The sequence below is a fragment of the Hemicordylus capensis genome, chromosome 2, assembly GCF_027244095.1.
Source record: "Hemicordylus capensis ecotype Gifberg chromosome 2, rHemCap1.1.pri, whole genome shotgun sequence".
NCBI lineage: Eukaryota > Metazoa > Chordata > Lepidosauria > Squamata > Cordylidae > Hemicordylus > Hemicordylus capensis.
The window spans coordinates 428242215-428267412 of NC_069658.1; the positions used below are offsets into that span (position 1 = coordinate 428242215).

The following is a 25198-nucleotide window of genomic DNA, read 5'->3' on the forward strand; positions in this document are numbered from 1 at the left end:
TAAAAGCGAAAACACTCAGCTTCTCCACCATTACTGCCTTTCATGTCTCGTGGCATAACACAGGCATTTCAGAACTGCCATGCGGTCACAGGCTCTAACACAAGAGGGCAGTACCGGAACTACTGACTTGTGTGATCACATGTTGTGGACTACTTACATTGGGAATAGTGGAAGTAGAGCACAATGTGCAGTTGCACAAGAGGTCAGTATTTCTGGTGCGGCCCTCTTGCACAACACCCTCAGTCACTGCATGTGTTAGAGCCCCGCAGTGGTGCGGGCAGTGATGTGTTGGGACATGTAAGCCGCTGTTCTTACTGAAGAACCCCCAATAAGCAGTCAAAAGCAGCCTCAGAATTCCTAGTTTGAAAACCACTGTACTGATTTGGGATTTGGTGAGTCAAATGCTTGGTACTCAGAAAGTAGGGGATTCTTTATTGTATAATTTGCCTTCAGGGATGCACTCAGTGGGAGGGGGGATTATATATATGCAATTAATTAACCACCATCTCTATTACCTGTAATTTATGTTCTAATTAAAAAGTGCCCATCAAAGCCTTGAGGTCCTGAAGCCCTTTCTGTTTACAAGCACCGGTCAAGAAGCAATTAGTGAAAAAACAACTCTTGCACCTATCTATCTTCACTCATTATAAACAAGGCCTGGTCCGAATTTGCTCAAGCAAATGTGTGATGCAAAAAAGGGAGTTTCAGGAAATGAAATGAAATCCAGGGGTGGGGGGGAGCCACTTTTTGGCGCCCCCCGTGACCCGCCGGGGTGGCACCCAGGGCACGTGCCCTGCCTGCCCCCCCTATCGTTACGCCCCTGGTTATAGGCCACCTCCAGCCTTGGAGGTGAAATGCCTCTAAATACCAGTTGCAGGGGAGCAACAGCAAGTGAAAGGTCATGCCCTTACCTCTTGCCTGTTGGCTTCCCAGAGGCAAATTGTAGGCTACTGTGGGGAAAAGGATGCTCTCACAAAATAAGCTGGGCATTAACCTATCAATTTTCTCTGAGCAAGAAGAAAAGGAGGCTATTCCCACAACGGAGAGCTGGCTAAGCTCCCTTAGCCCACTTTACGTTGATCGTAGGAACCACTGGGCTCGTGCTTCCAAGGCAGCAAACACTCCATTAATTTCATTTTGTTGCTTGTGTGTCTCTGCAGCACATGGTGACACATGAGTAGAGCCCTGGCCAGGAGGTTGCAAGCAGCCTCCTGGCCTCAGGGGTCTCTCCAAGATGCCTTGCGCGCTTGCGCAGGGCATCCTGGAACTTCTGGGGGCCAGTCGGCCCCCAATCCTTGCCACCCCTGCTGGCTCTGTGACGGAGCCAGCAATCGTGTGAGTGGCTGATCCAGCCACCCAGGGCTCTGGGCAGGATCGTCCGCAGGGAAAGTGGGCTAAGCCTGCTCTCCCCGCAGACCCGACAGAAGCTCTTCTCACTGATTGTGAGAAGAGCTTCCAGGAGTTCTCAGTGTAAGATGCTCTTATTTTATTGTTTAACCTGCCATCCGTAGGGAAGCTGTGGCATAACAACAATGATAAGCACTTTGGAAGGGTAGAAGAAAATAAGTCCCACAAATAAATCCCCTCATACAAACCGGCAGCAGCAAAGCCAAAGACCTGACTAGGTATTAAAAAACAAAAACAGACAAAACCTCTCATTTGTCCAGGCTGGCTTTTAACTGACTCTTAGAAGTTGAAGAATTGCAATTGAACATGCTTATGCTGGTTTCATAGGAACATAGGAAGTTGCCTTATATTGAGTCAGACCATTGGTCCATCTAGCTCAGTATAAAGATCATTAACATGACCTAAAGGCGTAGGACTAGGGATGTGCAAAACGTTTTGAAGTCAAAATGTCTCAATACAAAACAGGCCATTTCAAGTCTTTCAAGCTTGAAACAAAACTCCCTCTAAATTAAGGGCCTGTTTTGAGCTCGTAACAAAACTACCCCATTTCAATCATAACGTTTCAATGTTCTGAGTGCCATTTTGGAGGCCTGTTTTCCCTTTGCTGATTGGTTTTCTGGCATTGGCTTCCGATTGGCTTGTGATCTCCTTGCTTCTTAGCTGGCTTGATATACAAACCAAGTGTTGTCATGGACAACTGTGCCCCCATTGGCTGGGGGAAGGGAGGGAGGAGGGGGGAGCCCAAAAGGAGGGAATTTCAAAATATATTAAAATGTATTCAAAATGTATTCGAATGGACTGGGAGGCAGAGAGAGAGTTTATGCTGTGCCTCTCTTGAAGAGGATACATCAGGAGAGGAGAAGGAAGATTTGATTTTGTGGTTTTCTTTTCTCAGCACTGAGTATAATAAGTTGTGCTATTGCTGGATCTATCCCATAACTATCTCATTTTGCTGGATCTCAGATTGACAAAGGCAGAACTTGCATGCCAGACTAACTTCCTTGCGTAGTGGTTTGTTTTGTTTGTTAAATAGTGTTGTGATGAGACATGGACAGTGGCAGCTCTCTGTGAGTCTGATATTTCTTGGTGATTGCTATGATGAGCAGCAACTTGTTCTTCACTCACTGCCCTGGTCTACTCTGCAATCTGAATTGCAAGGTATAATCAGTTAAAATGTGGTGGAAGATGTTATTCTAGTTGAGATTATGGCTATGGTTGCTGACTGCTAAGGGTAGGCCCCTGATCATCTTGGTTGCCCTCTTCTGCACCTTTTCCAGTTCTACAATGTCCTTTTTTAGATGTCGTGACCAGAATTGTACGCAGTACTCCAGGTGTTGCTGCACCATAGTTTTGTATAAGGGCATTATAATATTAGCCATTTTATTTGCAATCCCCTTCCTAATGATCCCTAGCATGGAATTGGTCTTTTTCACAGCTGCCCCACATTTAGTCGACATTTTCAATGAGCTGTCCACCACGACTCCAAGATCCCTCTCGTGGTCAGTCACTGACAACTCAGATCCCATCAGCGTATACTTGAAGTTGGGGTTTTTCGTCCCAGTGTGCATCACTTTACACTTGCCAACACTGAACCGCATTTGCTACTTTGTCACCCACTCACCCAGTTTGGAGAGATCCTTTTGGAGCTCCTCACAATCAGTTTTGGATTTCACTACCCGAAAGAATTTGGTATCATCTGCAAATCTGGCCACCTCGCTGTTTACCCCTGCTTCTAGATCATTATGCCAGCATGATGTAGTGGTTAGAATGCTGGACTAGGGCCGGGGAGACCCGAGTTTAAATCCCCATTCAGCCATGATACTTGCTGGGTGACTCTGGGCCAGTCACTTCTCTCTCAGCCTAACCTGCTTCACTGGGTTGTTGTCAGGAGAAACCTAAGTATGTAGTGCTCTGGGCTCCTTGGAGGAAGAGCGGGATATAAAATGTAATAATAATAATAATAATAATAATAATAATAATAATAATAATAATAAATTTATTATCTATGATGAGGAACTTTGTCAAAAGCTTTTTGGAAGTCCAGGTATACTATGTCAACTGGATCACATTGATCCACACACTTGTTGACACTCTCAAAGAACTCCAAAAGGTTGGTGATGCAAGATTTACCTTTGTGGAAGCCATGCTGGTTCACTCCCAGCAGGGCCTGTTCTTCTATGGCAGGCCACTCTGTATGTGGGGGGGAAGTCGCATGGAAGCTGGAAGTGAGGGTTGCCTGGGCGCCGCAACGCATCGGCGACGGCGCGTCCTCCCTGACTGAGCTCTTTTCAGTGTCTGCTGGGCGGCGGCGGCTCGGGTAGGGGGAGCCACCGGGAGGAGAGGCGCCGGAGCGGAGGCCGGCTCAGTGCTGTGCCGGCTTCTGTTCCGGTTTCATTGGTAGCAGTCATTACTAAACCGTGGGCAGCAGTCATTACTAAACCGTGAGTCCCTGCAACTGGATCTTTGAAAAGGGAAGACGCGCGCGCGCCCACCCTGTCCTGGAGGCGGGCGGCATTGAGGAGGCAGAAGGGGCAGCGGGGAGGTATCCTGCCACCCCAATTTCTACAAGAAATACAGGCGCTGGAGGGGGCAAAGCGGCGGGAGGGGTAAGTAAACCCTCCCCGCCCTTAAAGCTACCCCCTCCACCCGAACCGAACCGGCCAGGGGACAGACCGGTCCGGACAGTTCAAAGGCCTTTACAATGGCCTCCGAACCGGTTTGGACTCATCCCTAGTTGCGGGGGAGCAACAGCAGGAGAGAGGGCATGCTCTTGCCTGTGGGCTCCCCAGAGGCATCTGGTGGGTCACTGTGTGGAACAAGATGCTGGACTAGGTGGGCCTTGTGCCTGATCCAGCAGGGCTGTTCTTGTGTTCTAATTTGACTTCAGGAAGACCAGCTTCTTCACTGTTTCAGCATCCAAGCATGAGTGATGGGGTGTCACCACACCCCTAGCCATCCTCTCACTCTGGATGCTGGTTGGAAACCATCTGGCCAGATGTTGTGACATGTTGCCCCAAACTGGATCAGCTCTGTCTCCTGGCGTGTCACCAGCTCCTGCGGGTATTGCAGTACACACGGCTCAGCACTGCTGCAGGGCTTGGTGGGCTCCTCTCATCCCCCTGGCAAGGGGCCAAAGAACTCCTCCATGAACCACTGGGTAGAATGCAGAAGCTAAACCACCAGCTCACTTGGGCCTGCCAGGGACACAATGCTGCTGGACCGGGAAGAGGCAGTGATAATACTGCTTCTGGGAGTGGACTGCACACTATCAGTGGACACTCCAGTACCCTCTCCCTGGTTGTGCCCCAGGTTCCTATCCACAACTTGCCTAACTGCTTGAACCAGGAGGTTGCACACTTCTAAGGCACACCTCCTTGTGGAGTCGCACTCCTTGCCTGGTCACACTCCTTATTTATTTGTTTATTTATCATTTATTTATTTAACATATTTTTATACTGCCCAAAACTCACATTTCTGGGCAGTTTACAACAAAGCAAACAAGCAAACAGAAAAAGTTAAAACATTAGTTAAAATAAATGACAACAGAAAACCTAAAACATTAGTTAAAACAAAATAAATGATACAGTATAAGTTAAAACATTACAATTTAAATTTTAAAACAACATTTTAAAACAATGTCAAAACAAGGCCGAGTGAAGAGATGCATCTTTAAAGACTTTTTAAAAGTTGTTAGAGATGGGAAGGCTCTTTTTTCAGCAGGGCATGCGCTCCTTGCCAGGGTGTGGATGGCCTGCTCTTGCTCCTGCAGGCATCGGAGCAAGAGAAAAGTGGAGTTCCACTGGGTCAGAACATCCTGTGGGATCAGGTGTTCAGGTAGGTCCAGCTCAAGCTGCCTCTTCCTGAGCTTGTTCCTACCCTTTTCGCTCCAGTGGAAGAAAGCTGCTATCGCGCGGTGCCTCTCCACAAGAGCAGCAATGGCAGCAAGATGGCACTCAGCACCTTCAGCGAGGATGTCTTGCCTGGCCGCAGCCCCAGAAGGGCCAAGTGCATCCCTCACCACCAGGTCCAGAGTGTGCGCCACACAACAGATGGACACAAACTGACCCTGCTCAGCTACATTCGTGATATTGGCAGCATTGTCAATGACCATGAACCTTCTGAGAAGGTTTGGCTGCCTAGACAGCCATTCCCACACCTGGCAATCCATGGCCACTGACAGCTCACCTACAATGTGGTCAGTGTCCATGAAGCACACAGCCCACCTGTGCTTTGCTGCATTTGAGCATCTGGCCATGCCACCAGATTTCCCCTCACTCTCCTGCCCCCAGCAGTACACTGTGAGGGACAGGAAATCAGCATGACTCCCACTGGGAGTGGTCCAAAAATGCACACTGGTGTCAGGTGCTGTTGTGTGCAGCAGCCCCAACATGGCCTCCCTGCACGCCCGGTACAGGGAGGGCACCACCTGCCTGCTGAAGGTGGTACATGAGGGGATGTGTAGTTGGGGACACATAGTTGGAGCAGCTAGCATTCTCCACCACCTGGAATGGCTGGCCATCCAAAGTTATAATCTCCCCTCACCCAGGCAATAATGGTCTGGGTGATGAGATAAGGCTCTGGGTGACCAGACTGCTTGACCACTGACTACACCCACTGCACTGCACTTCATCTGCTTGGGAGCAGGAGCAGGTGCCTTGCCACTAGCTGAGGACACACCAGGCCTATGGCTGCCAGCAGAAGCTAGGAGCCCTGGGTAATGCTGTTGCAAGTGCTGCTGCACCCACATCGTTCCAAGACACTTAGGTTCCTTATCCCTGCAGACAGCATAAGAACAGCCATGCTGGATAAGGCCCAAGGACTATCTAGTCCAGCATCCTGTTTCACACAGTGGCCCAACAGATGCCTGGTGTGGGTCACCATGATATGACAGCATGGTATGGGTCCCCATGGAAGAGTCCAAAGTGGTCCCACACCATGCTTCTCTCAGTCTGGGTCTGGGACCATATTGGTGGTGGTGATACTGGAGTTTCTGGGTCATTCTGGAGGCTGCCACCACCACTGCCCTCTGTCCAGGGCTGAGAGGGTCCAGCAACACCCAGAATAACTTCCGCCTGCTCCTCCTCAGTCTCAGCCGGGGAGTGGAGGGGCTCGCACTGCCAACGGGGATTGGGGAGGATGGAGAGAGAGATCTGGCTGGGCTAGCAGCCGTTGACACCTCCTCCTCTGCTGCCATGGGAAGAAGAGCTTCTTCCCTGATGGGGAGGACCAACTCCCTCCCCCTCCCACCCACTTCTACCTCAACGGACACAGGAAGCTGCTCTTTGTGGCCAGGCTCCTCTGGATAGAAAAGCCTGCACAAAACCACATCAGCGGGCATGACTCAGAGATTAGGCCCCTCTTTCAGTCCTGCCACCTAATCCCTCTCTTCCTCAAACTGGGCCCTATTTAATGAACTGTAGAGGGGGATCTCTCACCTTCTGGCATCTTTGGCAGGGACTTCCAACAGCATCTTGGGCTGGTATCTGCCAGGTGTTGTTCTTGGAATCACTCTTGGGCCAAGCAGACACCAGGGCCCAGCAGCTGGGGGGAGGGAAGGTGGGCACCAGTCAATCACCCACCCACCCAAAGAATCAAAACAAAAAAGACCCCCCCACACACAAAAGGGAAGTTACCGCACACCAGCATGCAAAAATAAGTAAATAAAATAAATATTCAGTCCAGAGTGAAGCAGCAAAGAAGAGAGGCAGTTTGAGGCTACAAAAGGAATTTAAAACCAGCACAGAACCCCAGTTATTAAAGACATTGGGGGTGGGACTGACTACAAGCAAAATTAAGAACATAAAATTCCAAGCAGCACCCAGTTAAGCCATTGGGGCTGCTGGTAAATTTTAAAATAACCGGGGTGGTGGTGGTGGTGGAATCAGCTCAGTACCTCACTTATTAAAGCCACTGGGGGTGGGGCTGGCTACAAACAAGAATAAGAAAATAAAATTCCAAGCACTGCCCAGTTAAAGCCACTGATGCTGCTGGTACAATTAAAAAGAAGAAGAAGAAATAGAGCAGGTGTGGCACTGCAAATTAAAGGGTTAAAATTTCTGAGAGACATAAAAGCCCAGCAGGCAGACATTCTCTGTCTCTCTCTCTCCACTCACTTGGAGCCTGGTAGGCAAGCAGGCACAGGTTACCACCACCACCACCACCACCAGCACTCTGCTCTCAGTGCTGCAGCAGTCTATCTCTGATCCCTCTCTCCAAGACACAAAAAGCAATGGCTCTGTTGGCATTCAAGCAGCCCCTTATATACATTTTTAAAATCTGTCCTTTGGCCTTCCCTCTCCCTGCTCCCTGCCCTTAGCCAATGGGGGCACAGCTGCCCATGCCAACACTTGATCTGAATGACAACCCAATCAAGAAGCAAGGAGCTCTCAAGTCAACCAAAAGCCAGTGAAAGTAAATCAGCAAGGGGAAAACATGGAGACAAAATGGTACCCATGATGCCAATCACATTAATTGATTCACACTGAATTGGGGCTATTTTGATTTGACATCGAATCACTTACTTCATTTAAGGGGTGATTCGATTCATGGTCGAATTCATGAATTACCTCCAATTTGGCATGAATCAAATTGCACATCCCTACTAAGGTCACTGTGTCATAACTGAAAAGCCAATTTCTATGAGGGTCCTTGGTGATTTAACACCCTGAAAAGATGTTATTTAGAGAAGGACTCTATTGGCTGATCTGAATAAGTAGGAGTGGCCGTGGTGGCAGTTCATATAAGAGATGTGATGATGGGCCCATGCCTAGGGTTCCTAACAAACCAGTATGTTGCTGGGGATATGAAGGGCAGGGCTCTGGAACGTATCTTTGCAGAAGAAATGCTTAGGTCAAAATGTCACAACTAAAAAGAAGCAGAAGATCTGGGCCACCTTGCTTCTAGTTTTTGTTTATGATGGGCAACTTTTAGAAACTTGGTGAGGCTGTTCTCACATCACGTACAGCCTAACCCAGGCTAGGAAAGCCCAGCTTGGGTTAGACTGAGTGTGAGAACTGCCAGGATCAGACCAGATCCTGGCAGGTCAGCACCACCTACCTTGGCTTTTTAGCCTGGCTAAAAGTGCTGTTAGCCCAAGCTCTGGGATCGTGTGTCTCCTCGGGCTTCATTTAGCCCGTGGAGATATAGAGACAGGTGCTTAGAGCGCCTGTCTCCTGGGGGAAGTTCCCCAATGCACTGTGCACAGTGCATTGGGATACCCAGAGGCCAGGACGCGTTGTCCTGGCCTCTGAAGCACTGCACTGCTTAGCACAGTTGAGGAGAATCTGGGAGTGAGGTTCGCGCTCCCAGCAACAGTACATGAATTGTCGAGGGCAGGGGGAGGTTAGCTTTGTTCAGCCTTCCCCCAGTCTGCCCACTGCCTGCCTGCCCGGATGCATGGATGGCCCTGGTGTTTGGTAGCTAGTTAGATACTTTTCCTATTAGTAAATATCGAAATCATTTTCTTGGAAATCCACATTTCTTCCTTTCTGGAGGGAAAGCAACATGCATCTTGAATCGTCAACCACTCCCATATATTACTGGTTTGGCTTAAATAGATTTCTTTGACATCACACAATAGTAGAAATAAACTAATTTTTGTTTTTTTTAAAAATCAAAGCCTTCTGAAAGTATATAGTTGACAATTTAATGCATATGTCAGCGCTGAACAATGGAGAAATATGTTGAAATATGAGTTTCAAGACACAAATACTAGTATCTTAATTATATAGGGGTAGACTCTTGAAGTAAAATATTTGCAAGATGCTAAATATGAACCTTTGAGAATCCCGATGAAATTCATTTCTTTTTTATTATGTGGTCTTGTAAGGTGTGAGCAAGTTATTTAGCAAATTTCATGAAAAGGATGGGCTGGTGCCAGACTAACCAAGCCTGTGAATAGTTCAGATTTCTTTCATTTCACTTATGCAGCCAAGCCCAGCTTCTGAAAGTCATATAAAGGAGGTCGTCCCAGGGGGGACTTTGCACTGTTCATCCATTGCTTGGCTCTTCTGTTCACACCACAATGAGTCGGCAGCTGAATGCAAGAGCTTTGGGTGGACGGAGGGGGTTTAGTGCCGGCTCTGCAGTTGTTTTTGGAGGGGGCAGGAGCAGTACATATTCACCAAGCCGGAGGAGCAAGGGAGGAGCAAGTGCAAGCTGTGGCTTTGGCAGTAGAAGTCTCTACAATCTTGGGGGGACGAAAAGCATTTCCCAGAGTGTGGTTCCTGGAGGTGTTCGAGGAGGAGGTGGATTTGGTGGCTGTGGTGGGTGGGTCAACGGCAACTTTGGCAATGGAAGAAATGGACCTGGCTTTCTTTCTTGTTCACCGGGTAGCATCCAGGAAGTGATAATTAATCAGAGCCTCTTGGAACCACTTAACTTAGAAATTGACCCTGAGATCCAAAAAGTGCGCAAAGAAGAAAGAGAGCAGATCAAGAACCTAAACAACAAGTTTGCTTCCTTTATTGACAAGGTAGGACTTCTAACTAGGGATGTGCGAAACGTTTCGGATACAAAATGTTTTGTACCCAAAACAGCCTGTTTCGGGTGTTTTGTAGACAAGACAAAACACCCATTTTCCAGAACCAAAAGTTTTGTATACAAACGCCTCTGTTTCAGCTACAAAATGTTTTGTTGTTTCGGACCTCCATTTTGTGGTGATCTCTGAGTCAGTCTCCATTTTGTGTTTGACATCTCTTTGAATTTCCCACCCTTCCAGCCTTCTGATTAGTGACCTAAATAATGGGCTGACCTGCTGACAATTCCCTCCTTGTTCCCCATTGGCTCTTTTGCTTCTTCCCACTCTTTACTGACCCCACATTGGCCAGGGGAAGGGTTGCTAACCCATGGGGTGCTGGGTTCTGCTGTTTCTGTAGTGTTCTGTGTAGACTCTCTGGTAGCATATGAGAGTGGATTCTTGTTTTTCACTGAAAATCTCATATGCTACCAGAGAATCTACAATGAACACCTCAGAAACAACAAAACCCAGTACCCCACAGGCTTGTGGGTATGTGGGTGGTTGACACCCTATGTGCACTACACAACCCCTCCCCCCCAAGTGGAATTATGGGGCTGCTGAAACCTCCATTATTCCCTATGGGAGAAATCTTAAAGACACGTAAACTTCAACAAATCACAAAAGATCAGCCCTTTGCCCAATTCCTTTGAAATAATTCTGGAAGTTTCCTTGCCCCCATTGGGCACTACCACCCACCACACTCTGCTCTGGGTCATCCCTTTCCCCTTGATTTGAAGCGATACATTTGCTGGAATCCCCATTATTCCCTATGGGAAAATTCTTAAAGATGTGTAAACTTTAAAAAAAAATCACCAAAAAAAAAAAATCAGCCCTTTGCCTAATTCCTTTGAAATTTGGGTGTTAGCTTCCACCCATTGGACACTACCACCACCACACACTCTTTTTGCCCTGGGGCCCTTTTAAAAAATCCAAATCAATTCGGATTTGGAAAATTTGGCTACAAAACAAAACAGGGCTGATTCGGATTCAGAAAATTTGGGGACAAAACAAAACGGGGATGTTTCAATTCGGATACAAATCAAAACAAGAAAATTCCAAAATGCACACCCCTACTTCTAACTATTACTACTACTACTACTACTACTCCTATTACTTTATGATGGAAATCACTGGTCTGTGAAGAAATATTTAGCAAAGCTCATATAAATATGTTCTTTATAGTGCATTCTTATTTTTTGTGTGTGTTAACTTGTGGATTTTGCATTATGTATAATTTCTCTGGCTTTTCCCCCCCTCAGTGAACAAAATGCTGTGCCACTCTGACTCATTAAGTATCACCAGTAGATGAACCCAGGATTAAATGTGGCCTAGTATCATATGATAACTGGGCACCGAGTATGTCAAGAGGGGCTTACATTTCTTGGATTCTTTTCTTTCTCTCTTTTTGTAGACTAAATTCAAGGACATTTTAGTTGTACTAGACATTAAATTGATCCTTCATTTGCTGCTTAGACTGAGGATGGATGGATGGACGGATGGGCAGATGGATAGGATGCATCATTTTCAGATTTATTTAATTAGAAACTTCTAGTGAAATTTGGTGCCATTATGAAATGTGATCTTCTGCAGGTAGTTATTTTGTAAGAATTTCCTGATGAAACTTCTAGCAAGGCATTCTGGGCAAGGCCTCCATATCACTTTGAGAAAGAGCTTCTCTTTACTATATGTACCAATATCATGGCACAGCGCATAGGAGAAGAAAGTACTTTTCAAATAATTTTCAGGACTCAATAAGGGTATATGATGAACAATCACTGAAACAAGTTGGACATATGCCAATTAATGGAGAGCGTCAGGCTGGGTTAACATTCCACCACAGTTGTGGTCATGTAAATCCACTCTTACTATCATGTGGCACCGAGTATAGTCACTTGCATTTCTCATCTGTGATTGTTTGTCTAGATGTATCACATACATAAACACCCCTTCTTCACAACAGGAGGCCTTAAATGTGACTCTAATTCAAATGTTAAATGTTAGAAGTGAAGATGTATTTAGTAGAAGGTTTGGCACTTTCTATAATTATTTAGTAATCATTTTATTTTTTAAAGTTCTGAATTAAAATATCTTATGTTACATATTTGAAATGACAGATTGCATTTTTATCTAGCTTTAGTTGCATCTATCCAGCTTCATCATATATATATTTATATCTATCCATCCATCCATCCATCCACCTATATGAATGAAGTAACTTAAATTTCAGTTACCTGGGACTGGGATGTAAATAGCCCTTGGTAGTCTCTCACTAGCTACTGATAGTGGCAAAATATGGCATTTTAAGTATACACCCTACTCATGAGTAAACTCCCTTGGATTTAGGTAGGAGAATGAGCACAAAGAATTGTGGGATCCCTGTTGGCCTGGCTTCCTTCCATCCGATCACCACTTGTCTCCTCAACATGCTGCTCATTTGGGCGCATAGGTAACAGAGCCTTGATTGGGCTCTGGTCATCTGGGGGAAGGCAGGTAGGCTCCTGCTTTCCCCCCAGTTCACCCCCTTGTGATTGTGTGAACAGCCTTATTATCTACTAGCTTTCTACATGACTTAATTGTCCAGTTACTCCTAATGTAAGCAAAGAGTGTGATTCGGCCAAACATAAACACATTTATATCCCCTTGTAATCCACGGCACCTAAAGCACTTAATTTTCACTGGATCATGCCCAGATATATTAAAGATGACTCACACAGTACTTATAGAGTGTCAAGAGACTGCAGCTTCTCCCAAGATTTTTAAAAAAACATTTTAGTAAGTCACTTACTTACTTCACAACAAAACAATATAGGAAAAACAACCTCCAGCAACCCTCTTCCATCCCAAACCAAAACACAAACTGCCCTTCTTTCTTTCCTTTCTAACCTGTTGGATAAAACAATAACATTATGCAAGCAAAGTACTGGAGGAGTGAGGCAGAAAGACTTTAAATATACTCACACATATACAGTATGTACATACTGTACATCCATCAGCAGAATACAAAGGAGCCTAAATTTGTCTGTAGAAGCAGGGCCTTCTTGTCACAGTTCTAATGCTATGGAACATTTCCCCAAGAGAAGTTCCTTCCTGTTGACTTCTCAAAGAGATGAAAATGTTTTTCAGGTGAAGGTGAAGGGAAGTATGGGTTTTGTAGCTGAACAACGAACCTACAACATACACTTGGAAACTATATAAGTTAGATTATATCCTGCCTTCCTGTAATGGGCCTCAAGGCAGTGGCTGAGAAGGCCTGGTGGGGGGTGGGGCCTGGGGCAAATCAGCCAGTGCAGGGCCCCCTTCCAGTTAATTCTAATGGGGGTCAAGAGAGCAGGGCCCGGGGTAGTTGCCCTGCTTGCCGTGCCCTAAGGACAGTCCTCCTGACATGCTGGGCAAGGCAAGGTGGGCAGTTTTGAACCACCCATGGTGCTGCTGCTGTAGGAGTCCAAAGCAACACTCATGGTGTGGCAGAACTGGACTGGACTGCTACTACTTTAAAATGTTCAGTCGCACTTCTGCAGCACTAAGAATAGTATATGTATTGCCACGGAAGTGTGATGCCTACAGCAGTGTGGGCCATTCAGAACTCCCTTGGTGACTTCATGGCTTCATGCAACATACCAGTCACAGGGTGTAGGGTACTCACACAGACTCCCCCATCCAGTCACAGAGACGGCTTAGTTTCATCAAGGCTGCTATGTGCAGCACCTTCAGAGTATTCCTCTGACCTATGGAAGCTGTTTACCAGTACTCCAATGGATGCTTGCAAAGAATATTTTAAATATTTTGCCTTCTCAGGTTCGATTCCTAGAGCAGCAGAATAAAGTCCTGGAGACCAAATGGAATCTGTTGCAACAGCAGCCTATCTCCCATGTGAAAAGCAAAATTGATCCGATCTTTGAGGCCTACATCCAAAGCTTGAGGAAGCACCTGGACTCTCTGCATGGTGAAAGGGGAAGGCTGGGATCAGAACTGAAGAACATGCAGGATCTAGTGGAAGATTTTAGGCATAGGTATGTGGAGGAAATATAAGGGCAATGCTCAGTTCTCTCTGTCAGAGATGCCGTTTCAGTGGGGTTGGGGCAAGATTCTCAGGAAGATGTAAAGGGCCACTTTCAGAAATATTAATCATTAAATTGCATAAAAGCAGTCATGGCCGGTATCCAGAACCATGGAGTGAAGGCACAACATGAGATACATCCTCGCAGTGGGAGTCTGTTCTTAACACAGCTTGAGGCTTCCCCACAGCTTCTGCACTTACATGTGCATGCAGCGGGGGAAAGCAATTTTGGGGGATTTCTGATTCCTGGGGCATGCCCACTTCACTAATTAGGATGTCAACCTTAAAAAAAAAAAAGATAATCACACTACGGATAGTGGTGGCTCCTGAAGCAACATTGTGCCAGTCCACCTTAGTTTGCTTTCCAAGAGAGTTGGTGGCTAAATGTCAGAAGGCACTATGGTTTCCTGGCTGGATTCAACCTTTTCAGGTCTTTAAACATCAGATCAGCATCTTGAACTAAGCTAGGAAACAAACAGTGAAGCTAGAAGAGAATTGGTATTATGTGAATTCTGCAGTCAGCTCCTGAAAAAGGCCAAGCTACTGCATGCTGCTTCAGCTGAAATTTCCAAACTGTTTCCAAAGACAGCCCCACATACAGATCACAGCAGTAGTCCTCTTAAGAGGTTATTAGAGATTCCACATCTTTAGTTTCTAGGGAGATATGCAATTGGCATATATGTTGAAGCTTTAAAAAAGAAAAGAAAAGTGGACTGCCAATCATGACTGCTGCTAGAGAAGGGATTCTCAACAAAAGGATGATGGGAGTTGTAGTCCAACAGCATCTGGGGATCCAAGGTTATGAGCCCATTCATTAGAGTGTCTAGAAGCACTCTCAAGCGGTGTGTTTGCCTTTTAATGGGGAGTGCAGTCCTGTCCAGAAAAGACATATAGCCCATACCAAGGTCAATGAGTCCATCAACCATCAGCAGACCAGTCATGCCTGAATCAAGCTTCAGTTTATTCATCTTCATGTACTCTGTTGCTGTAATTTATGTAGGATCCTGCCAAATCTGATGCAGAAGAAAAAATAGAGTTGGGTGACATCTTAGGTCTGTCTTAGAAAATGTCTAAATATAATTGTAGTGGAGTTCTGAGATGAGTAGCTGTGGAGTAGCTGCTCAGTATTGGCTAATGTTGGTCAGTATTGTAACTCCTTTCTCTCCTTTTTTGGACCAAAAGATATGAAGATGAAATTAACAAGCGCACAGCTGCAGAGAATGAATTTGTGCTGCTCAAAAAGGCAAGTGCTGAAATGCATTCCAAATCATAGTGGTAGTTCTAATAGATGTAAATGGTGAAAGAATAGAGAGATGAGGTATTATTACCTCTTTATGTATTTAATAGCCAATTCTAGGGGTGTGCAATTTGGGTTTTCAGTAATTCGGTTTGGGACCCGAATCGAATCACCCCCATTCTGTTCTGTGCCCAAATATGGGCTACCCGAATCACCCCTGATTTGGTTCAGATTCGGATTAAATCCGAATCCGAATTGATTCGGGTTAGAAAAATGGGTCCCAGGGGCAGAATAGTGTGGTGGGGTGGTAGTGCCCAATGGGTGGAGGCTACCACCCAAATTTCAGGGGGATTGGGCAAAGGGCTGATTTTTGGGGAATTTTTGAAGTTTTAGTGTCTTTGGGGCAGTTTGGGGGCATAGCGTGGGATCTGGGCAAAAAGAGTGGGGTGGGGTGGTAGTGCCTAATGGGTGGAGGCTACCACCCCAATTTCAGAGTGATTGGGCAGAGGGCTGATTTTGGGGGAATTGTTGAAGTTTACGCGTCTTTAAGGTTTTTCTCCATAAAGAAGCATGGAGGTGTCAGCAAATGTATAGCTTCACGTCAGGGGCAAAGGGGTGGCCTAGAGCAGTGTGGGGTTGGTGGTAGTGCCAGGTAGGGGCAAGGAAGCTACCTGAATTTTTTCAAAGGATTTGGGCAGAGGGCTGATTTTTGGCTAATTGTTGAAGTTTACACATTTTTAAGGTTTTACCTCATAAGAAGTTATAATGGAGCTTTCAGCAGCCCCATAAGTGCACTTGGAGGGTGCTAGGGTGGCCCAGAGCGAGTGGTGGTGTAGTGCACATAGGGTGCCAACCACCCCCATGGGTTTCTAACCCATGGGGTACAGGGTTCTGTTGTTTCTGAGGTATTCTGAGTGTGGATTCTATGATAGCAAATTAGAGTGGATTCATGGTGTTTCATTGAAAATCTCATTTGCTATCATAGAATCCACACTCAGAATACCTCAGAAACAACAGAACCCTGTACCCCATGGGTTCGCAACCCATGGGGGTGGTTGGCACCCTATGTGCACTACACCACCACTCGCTCTGGGCCACCCCAGCACCCCCCAAGTGCACTTATGGGGCTGCTGAAAGCTCCATTAGTATACCTTATGAAGAAAAACCTTAAAGACGCGTAAACTTCAACAATTCCCCCAAAATCAGCCCTCTGCCCAAATCCTTTGAAAAAATTCAGGTAGTTTCCTTGCCCCTACCTGGCACTACCACCAACCCCACACTGCTCTAGGCCCTTTGCCCCTGATGTGAAGCTTTACATTTGCTGACACCTCCATGCTTCTTTATGGAGAAAAACCTTAAAGACGCAAAAACTTCAACAATTCCCCAAAAATCAGCCCTCTACCCAATCACTCTGAAATTGGGCTGGTAGCCTCCTCCCATTAGGCACTACCACCCCACCCCACTCTTTTTGCCCAGATCCCACGCTATGCCCCCGATCTGCCCCAAAGACACGAAAACTTCAAAAATTCCCCAAAAATCAGCCCTTTGCCCAATTCCCCTGCAATTTGGGTGGTAGCCTACACCCATTAGGCACTACTACCCCACCCCACTATTTTGCCCCTGGGACCCAAAATTCGAGCTGACGTCACATCAGACCTTTTTGCATTCAAATCAATGGAGGCAAAAAGGCGGGAAATTCAAAGAGACGTCATCCCGAATCACCCAAATTTTTTGGGCACGGATCAGAGGTGATTCAGCTCAGGCACGAAAAATATCAGGGGGCATCGGGGGTGATTCGGTTTGGCCCCGAATCACCCGAAATTGCTCGTTTCAGGCACAGATCGATCTGTGCCCGAAACGTTTTGCACATCCCTAGCCAATTCCCACCATTCTGTCTCCTCCTATCATGGTCAGTGTGTCAAACAAACAAGTGGCAGGCAATCAGTCTGAAGGATGGGGAGAACAATGCACCAAAGATGTGACAACGATGTGGTGGAACAGTCTGAGAGAAGTTTCCAAAGTTTTTCCTTAGGAGGAAATCTGAAATTCTCCTTGAATTTTTGTTTCTCCTTGGAAGCTCCCTGATATACTCTTCAAATTCCATTTTGGAGAAATTCAGTTCCATCCTCAACCTCAACTTAGTTTGAGTGGACAGAGGGCAATGGCTGTCATCCAGACTAAGCTACTCATGAGTAGGCCTGTTGAAATTAATGGACAAATTAGCCATTACTCACTTGTCCCATTCATTTCAATGGGACTACTCTTGAGCAGCATAGCCTGGATTCTGGTCATTGTGTTTCTAGTGCTTCACCCACAATCTATGACCTAGCAGATGACAATACCATTTAAACAGTTCCCCCGAATGTAGGAACGAGGTTTGGGAAGGAAGGTAGTTGTGCATTTTGCTTGCTGCCCCCTGCCACTCCATCTGGGACATACATTTGGGAAAGGAGAGGATGGTGTGTTTCCAATGCTGTCCCCACTCCAGTTCAGGATTCTGCGGCCTGGAAAAGGCCTTAATGGTCTGGATGCACCACATGGGCCATGATATGGCTATCCCTTCAAGTTCTTCCCCTTCCACATCTATGCTAGACTTTTACTTTGGATTGTATCCAACAGGTTCCTAAACCTTCATAAACAGTCTCTGTTGCAATATTTTTTCAGGACGTGGATGCTGCTTATATGAACAAGGTGGAGCTGGAGGCCAGGGTAGCTTCTCTCACGGATGAACTCCACTTCCTGAGATGCCTGTATGAGGCGGTGAGGGTGCTTCTTGTTCTCCTAAAGGCCACTTGAAATTTCACCATGTGATTTCAAGAATATTTGAAACCCATGCTTCCAAGACAAGCCTGCACTTCCTGTCCTTGGATCCTCTGATTTTTTTTTTCATAGTCCCCTTTCATTATAGCTTCTCCTTTCCTCAGTTCCATGCCTCATGTATCCTTTTGGAGAGCCAGCATGGTGCAGTGGTTAGAGTGCTGGACTAGGACCGAGGAGACCCGAGTTCAAATCCCCATTCAGCCATGATACTAGCTGGGTGACTCTGAGCCAGTCACTTCTCTCTCAGCCTAACCTACTTCACAGGGTTGTTGTGAAAGAGAAACTCAAGTATGTAGTACACCGCTCTGGGCTCCTTGGAGGAAGAGCGGGATATAAATGTAAAAAAAATAATAATAATTTTTGAAGCCAGACTTCTGTCTCCTCCATCTACTGTTCCCCAAAGTCTTACTTCTCAGTCCAGTGCCAGGTCTGTTTCTTCCTTCAGCCTACCTGCCTCTTGGCACCACCATGCCTTGTGGTTCCTGTTCCTCCACATCTCCATCCCATCTGAAACAGAACTTACACAAGACCCAAAAGTGGGCTGATATATGAGGTCCATTTCAGATGAGATAGAGAAGCAGAGGAACAGGGTGCTGGCATGTCTTGGTCCTTTCACATTAATGCAATCCAAAGTTGGTCTTAATGAGGTAGCCATGCAGGTCATGTTTTACAAGGTTAAAAACCTCAGTTTAAGGATAGACATTAGATGTGCCCTCAGTTGGTTCTGATAAAGCAAAAAGCATTCATTGACATTCTGTTTGTGACTCACAGGAGCTGGAACAGCTGCAAGGACAGATAAGTGACACCAGCATCATCCTCTCAATGGATAACAATCGGGACCTGGACCTAGATAGTATCATAGCTGAAGTCAAAGTCCAGTATGAAGATATGGCCAACAGGAGCAGAGCAGAAGCAGATGCCATGTACCAGAGTAAGGTGCGTGCTCCTGCCTAGGAGTCTGAATCTCGAGCAATGCTCTGAAACAAAGTGGCACTTGAATGTCTCTGAAATGTAGCAAGTTCAAAAGTGGCAAATGAGAGTGAGTATTTTCCTCCTAAACATCATTTCAGCAGTCAAAATAATCACATACTGTACTTCCTCATCAAGAAGAGTTCAAAACAAGTTTACAAAATATAACTTACCAACTGGGGGCATTTTCTGTTCTAAGAGTAGAAATGCTCAGAATTTAAATATAAAAGAAGTTTGCAATTTAGGGGTTTGCAATTTAAATTATCTGGTCCCCCTCCCCCCACTGTAAATCTCTGAGCATTTCAGCATACAAATTATACATGTGAGAATCTGACTGAGAATCCCTCTCCCCTCTGATTCCTTTTTGTTCTGTATACATTTTTTCAGCTTGTTTGTGTGTTGGATCTCACTAGATGTTAAAGTAAATTAATGCTTCTCATTATATGCACTGATAATATGCCTCAGGTTATGGTGTTACCTGACTAAATGTAAAGCCATGGTGCGTTATGAACCAGCTCAGACATAATGCTAAATTACACATTCATGCCACAGAATAAACCACAGCGAGCTTCTCCCCTTCCTCTCCCCTTTGCATGTGGGAGAAGAAGAGTGTACACTTTCACATCCACTTTTTACTAAGCCACAGTTTCCTTTTACATACGGACCTGGGGAACTGTGGCTTATTTTAACTCTAGTGGTTTATATAACCATGGTCATATAGTTTGTTTGAAGACTAGTTTGTTTTAATTAATAAGGTCCAGATGACACATTATTGTTAAATAAATAATGCGCCCTGACAAACGTAACCTTTGTTTACCAAATAGCAGCCACAAGGAGCATGATCTGGATCAGGACCCCAGTGTTTGTGTGTGTGTGGGGGGCTTTAACTCTTTGCTGCTGTCATGGTCTCAGTCTGAATCTCCACTCTTTTGTGGCTGCTATTTTTCCCAGGAGAGAAGCCCTGATTAAATGATAGTACCATCAGCAATTTCTACATGCTTGCTTCACCTTTGACCAGTCAGTGACCAGGTGAATCCACGTAACTGGATTTCACCACTAATTTTACCTGGCAGTTCCTTGCTCTTATTATGTTTCTCTATATATTATCAGTTTCAGGAACTTCAGCTCACAGCTGGGAAGCATAATGATGCCTTGAAAAACTCCAAAGTGGAGATTTCTGAGTTGGGCCGGCTGATCCATAGACTGAGAGCAGAAACAGAAAATGTGAAGAGACATGTAAGATATCCATGATTGCTTTAGTAGAGATGAATAACAAGGATCCTTTGGGTACATTCAATGGATTCTCTACTGCTTTGTTACTATGAGGAGCTCATACTACAACTCCTTTGGAGCTGATCTTTTTTAAAATGAACATTAACTAATTAAGAATTAAATAGAGGTTTTTAAAATGTTTTATTTACTCTTACAGCAGTCATACTTTGTAGTAGCATATATATGCAGTGGCCAACATCCAAACTAACAATGTGCTGGTGTAGTGATGTTGTGCATACACTACAGGGGAGGGACAATTTTTGTCAAGTTCCTCTTCCACCTGAAGCCAACTGTGACTGCCAAAAATATGTCCCTGAGGGTTGTACACCCACAGGGACATATTTTTGTGCTACACATAGCACTTCCTGGGGAAGAGATGGTTGGCAAAAGTGACCCCCCCCCCCACAGCTTTTGTGAGCCCTTGCACTTTAGGAACTCCGCTGCTGTGTGTGTGCTGTTTTTGGCTGCCTATGTGCCACTTTAGTCAGAATGTCAGCCAGTTATTTCAATTAGACTTACTCTTGAGTAAGTGTGGATAAGATTGCTGCCTTTTCAATCAATACTTTCATTCCTTTTAGCTGCTCTGATTCCTTGCATTCAGACTTCATGTTCTTATTCTGTAACTGCACCTGATAGTTAAATACATAAAACATGAACTTGAGCCTTCCCAGTGGATTTTACTATGCAGAAGTACATGGAAGCATTTAAGATACATGTGGCACTTTCAGTGGTGCATCTTCTTCACACATGCAGCACCCTTGTCATGTAAAATCCATGTTGATTGCTTTCTGTTCTTCGCGTTTCCACGGTAGTGCACTCTTCTTCAGTCATCTATTGCTGACGCTGAAGAACGTGGAGAGATTGCCCTCAAGGATGCAAAGGAAAAGCTGATGGACTTGGAGAATGCTGCACAGAAAGCAAAGGAGGAGCTGGCACGTCTTCTGCGGGACTACCAGGAACTCTTAAACATCAAGCTAGCACTGGATATTGAAATTGCCACCTATAGGACACTCCTGGAAGGAGAGGAATACAGGTGGGTGTGACAGAACCCAGCAGGGAATGAAAGCAGTCCACAATGGGTGCTTTCACACTAGCTGGTTGTTTGTTTCTTCCTCCGGTATTGACATCACTTGTGCATGATTTATTCCTGAGAAGCCAAACAATACCCCAAACTATTGCCTTCCCATGTTTTCCCCATTACGGTCCTATTTTCTTCAAAAGCTTATTTATCACTCTTTTTAGTGCCTGCCATGATGCACAGTCTAACAGAGCCATAAGATTCCATGCAGGGCTGCAGCAAAAGAGCAAGATAGGCCCCAACACTTTGAAAACTCAGCAACTGCAGCAGCAGCATTATTGCATTTATCCCCATTTGTAACAATGGTGATAAATACAGTAATGCTGCTTAGCATGGTTGCCAGATTTTTAAAATGTTGGGGCTTATCTTGTGGCTTTGCTGCAGCCCTACATGGAGCCTTACAGCTCTATTAGACTTGGCATCATGTTGGCTAGTAAATTTCCACTCCAGTTCCAGCACAATCATTTCAGGTGTAAACTGACTGTAGTGCTATCGTCTGATCTGGTCTAGAGGAGACATCTTTGATGTTGATGGTGACTACTGTTTATAATCTGGCCTATCTGGCCTTCTCTAGTTCCAGCACCCACTTGTCCCCTATCATAACCATAATTTAAGAGTCGGGGAGGTGGGGAGCCAATTGTAAAGATGATGAGTTTGTATGCTTCCATAGGCTTTTCTGGAGTAGAAGTGGCGGGACGGGGGGCGGGGGAATGGAAAGACTTGTCAATTTCAGTCAATTCTGGAGCTTGCACATGCACGTGTGCACATACACACACTGTTAAGGCTTATTTCATTAGGATCCTTTAGACTTGCTGATGAGGTGGGCAAATGTTTTGTCAGTTTCACCACTGCATCTTTTAAGTGAGTGAGTAATTAAGTAATGCAGGCACTAGATGATGATGCAGGCCCTAGTATAATCTAATGCTGGGCCAAAAAAAAGTATTTCTTGAAAGCACCCACTGTATGATAGATACAGTCTTCAAAATGTATTAATTTGCTTTGCTAATAATCAGGAATATATCTCAGTATTTTTATTGAATGTGCTCAGAGCCAATACTGAGCATGAATAAATAAATCCAATAGATCAGTGGACATAATGAAGATCAGAAATGCTAAGAGCTAACCTTGGATTAGCCCGGAAACTATACAAATTCATCTCAAAAAAATCTGGAGGAACTCAGATGACTCATCAAGCCAATCCATGGCAAGTTCTCAACAGTTTGCCCATCTCTAATCTTGAGTATATCCTATTGGGTTTATTTGCTCAGTATGGCCTCAGAACTTCACCAATATTCCTGTTCAAGATGGTGTCATCTGTGATGGTGGCCTTGTATATTCGCCCAAAGAAATCATATCTAAGGTTGCATGATGCAATAACAAATAACAACTTAACATGAAAAGTAGAGGAGGAGTTTCCAATCACTACCCTTCAGCTCATTTTTTTGTTTCCTACTACAGGATGTCTGGAGAATGTGGCAGTGCTGTAAACATATGTAAGTCTGTTTTGTTCATACAGCTATAAGAAATAAAGCAGAGAATTACAGAAAAAAAGACGAAAAACTGTAAAATATGTATAATCACATTCTTAATTACAAAGGGCAGCATTATAATACACTTTCATTTTCTCATTTGAGGACTTCATAAATAGAGAAAAACTTAACTAAAAGCCAAAATCTCCTATACTGTGTCTTCCTTTAGCATTGTTTGATTTCAATAATTCACATATGGTTGCCAGTTTTTCTAAAATATATCAGTTCCTTGAATATTTTCTTCCCACATCTCTTTGTAACAAGCAAACTTATGCAGCAACATAACATTCCTAATCTTCCACTTCCAAACCAGAACTGATAGAAACTGTGGGGTTTTTCAGCTTTTTGCAAACAATATACAAGCAGCAGTAGATTCTATGTCACCATCAAATGCAGTTCACATAGTCGTTCTTTCAGGTAATAGTGGCCATCATGCCTCACAGCACAGCATGGGCATTTCTGCACCACCTGCTCTGCTGAGGGTGTGCAAAACAATGCCGGCATTGTTGTGAAAGAGTGCTCTTATGTGAATACAGAAAACTGAGCATTTGTGTATGCATGTCATTGGAAATAATGGCTGCAGCACTGACTGCTCAAGCACAACTGTGCAGTTTTCAATATTAGAGCAACAGCACTCTTGCATAACAGCACCAGTGTTGTTTTACATCTTGCGGTACCTGGTTGATCTTACCCACGTATCACTGGGAAGGCTTTCACAACCTTGCACTTTCAAACTATGCCCATAGCATATCTCGAAAGGAGATTTCGTAAACTTCAAGTGGAACAGTGCCTTTGTCCCAAGTGGAGGATATACACTTTGGCCAAGTGGAGGATATTATACACTAGGAAGCTATTCCCACGATCATTGGAAAGTGGGCTAAGGGAGCTTAGCCTGCTTTCCAGTGGTTGTGGGAACCACCGGGCTCGCCTCCCAAGGCAGCTAGCCTGCCTAAGCCACCCTCCCCTTAAATGAAGTTAACAGACCGAGTGTTCTGTTAACCTCATTTCATTGCTCGAGTGTCGCCGCGGTGTGCTGTGACACACAAGTTGACCCCCGGCCGCAGCTTAACTAATTCTGTATCATTATTTGGTAATTTTATTGTATGCTGGATTTTGGTTTAACCCCCCTTCCTCTTCTTCCTCTTCCTCTGCTTCCTCTTCCTCCCCCTCCTCCTCCCCTTTGCTTTTTTAATGTTGTGTTATAACCAGTGGCTCCAACAATAAACTCATTAATACTACTTTCTACATACACACTTTCTACAGAACCTCCTGTGGTACACAGTTCAAGATGTCAGCCAGTGTGCTTCTTAAGGCTCCATACTGGAAAGGATGATAGAACATCACTTTCAACTCATGTAGTAAGGAAAGGCCCAAACGTGGCTGATTTGACTTCATCAAAGTGGGCACTGTGTGGCCCCTTGGCTCTATGTGAAGCCCTTACTTAAAAACAAAACAAAACTTGCTACTCCTTTGCAGAAGTGCACAACTGTGCTGTAGTTCAGAGGCAGAGCCAATTGGGTGGCCCTTAAGTTGTCATGCAAACGGCTGCTGGGGATCTGCCTCCCCAGCCATCCCTCCCCAGATCCCTTTGCATATTAATTCTGCTGTACAAGGGCTTTGCACCTGGACACCCTAATGCAAGAAGCAGCAAGTTGTTACTTGCATACAGGAACAAACCATCACAGATCAGACACCCCAAGTAGAATACTCAGAACCATGAACTTCTTTATCATTCGTAACTTATTTTATCTTTTTAAATGGGGGCTGATGCCCCATTTTCAACATCCCTCCTCTAAAATTTTGAATAGTCCCCAAGGTATACCGCATGAGTGTGTTGTAGATTACACAGCTTAAAACCAGTGTCTCATACGTATTGCTTTCTAATGCGCTAATTAAAACAGTTATGACTCTGTGTTTTGTTTTTGCAGCTATATTCAGCAACAGCAGCATGGCAGGAGGAAGTGGACTGAGCCGTGGAGGAGGAGGGCATAGCATTGGAGGAGGTTGTTCAAGTTTTGGAAGTGGCAGGGGCATTGTGGGATATAGTTCTGGAGGTGGAGGCAGCTGTTCTGGCCTGAAAATCATATCAACCACATCTACAAGCAAAAGGACAACCAGAAGCTGAGCCATATTTATACTTCCCCACAGAAGCAAGTCGACTACCTACATCCTTGAAGCTTGTCAATACAAAATGCCTGCTGTGGAGAAACCTGCCCTTTGTGTGCTATAGGGATGTGTATGAACCTCAGGTTCAATGCTGAAGCAGTTTGGACAAGGTCCAAACTGGTTTGGTGCTGTGGGGAGAGGATCA

At 45.1% G+C, this 25198-nt stretch overlaps 1 protein-coding gene across 1 annotated transcript; it reads left to right on the top strand.

Moving 5' to 3' along the window:
- Nucleotides 1-9430: 9430 nt before the first annotated feature.
- Nucleotides 9431-25198, top strand: LOC128346364 (keratin, type II cytoskeletal 4-like). The gene is made up of 9 exons (XM_053299574.1): nt 9431-9880; nt 13721-13935; nt 15165-15225; nt 17884-17979; nt 18811-18975; nt 20119-20244; nt 21093-21313; nt 22817-22851; nt 24816-25198. Exons 1-9 carry the CDS (start codon nt 9431-9433, stop codon nt 25010-25012), a joined length of 1566 nt encoding a protein of 521 aa, XP_053155549.1. The 3' UTR covers nt 25013-25198.

Coding starts and splice junctions, on each gene's coding strand:
- LOC128346364 (XM_053299574.1), top strand. CDS start 9,431: ATGAGTCGGCAGCTGAATGCAAGAGCTTTGGGTGGACGGAGGGGGTTT. Junction 13,936..15,164: donor GTGGAAGATTTTAGGCATAG/GTATGTGGAGGA, acceptor TTGGACCAAAAG/ATATGAAGATGAAATTAACA. Junction 17,980..18,810: donor TGAGATGCCTGTATGAGGCG/GTGAGGGTGCTT, acceptor TGTGACTCACAG/GAGCTGGAACAGCTGCAAGG.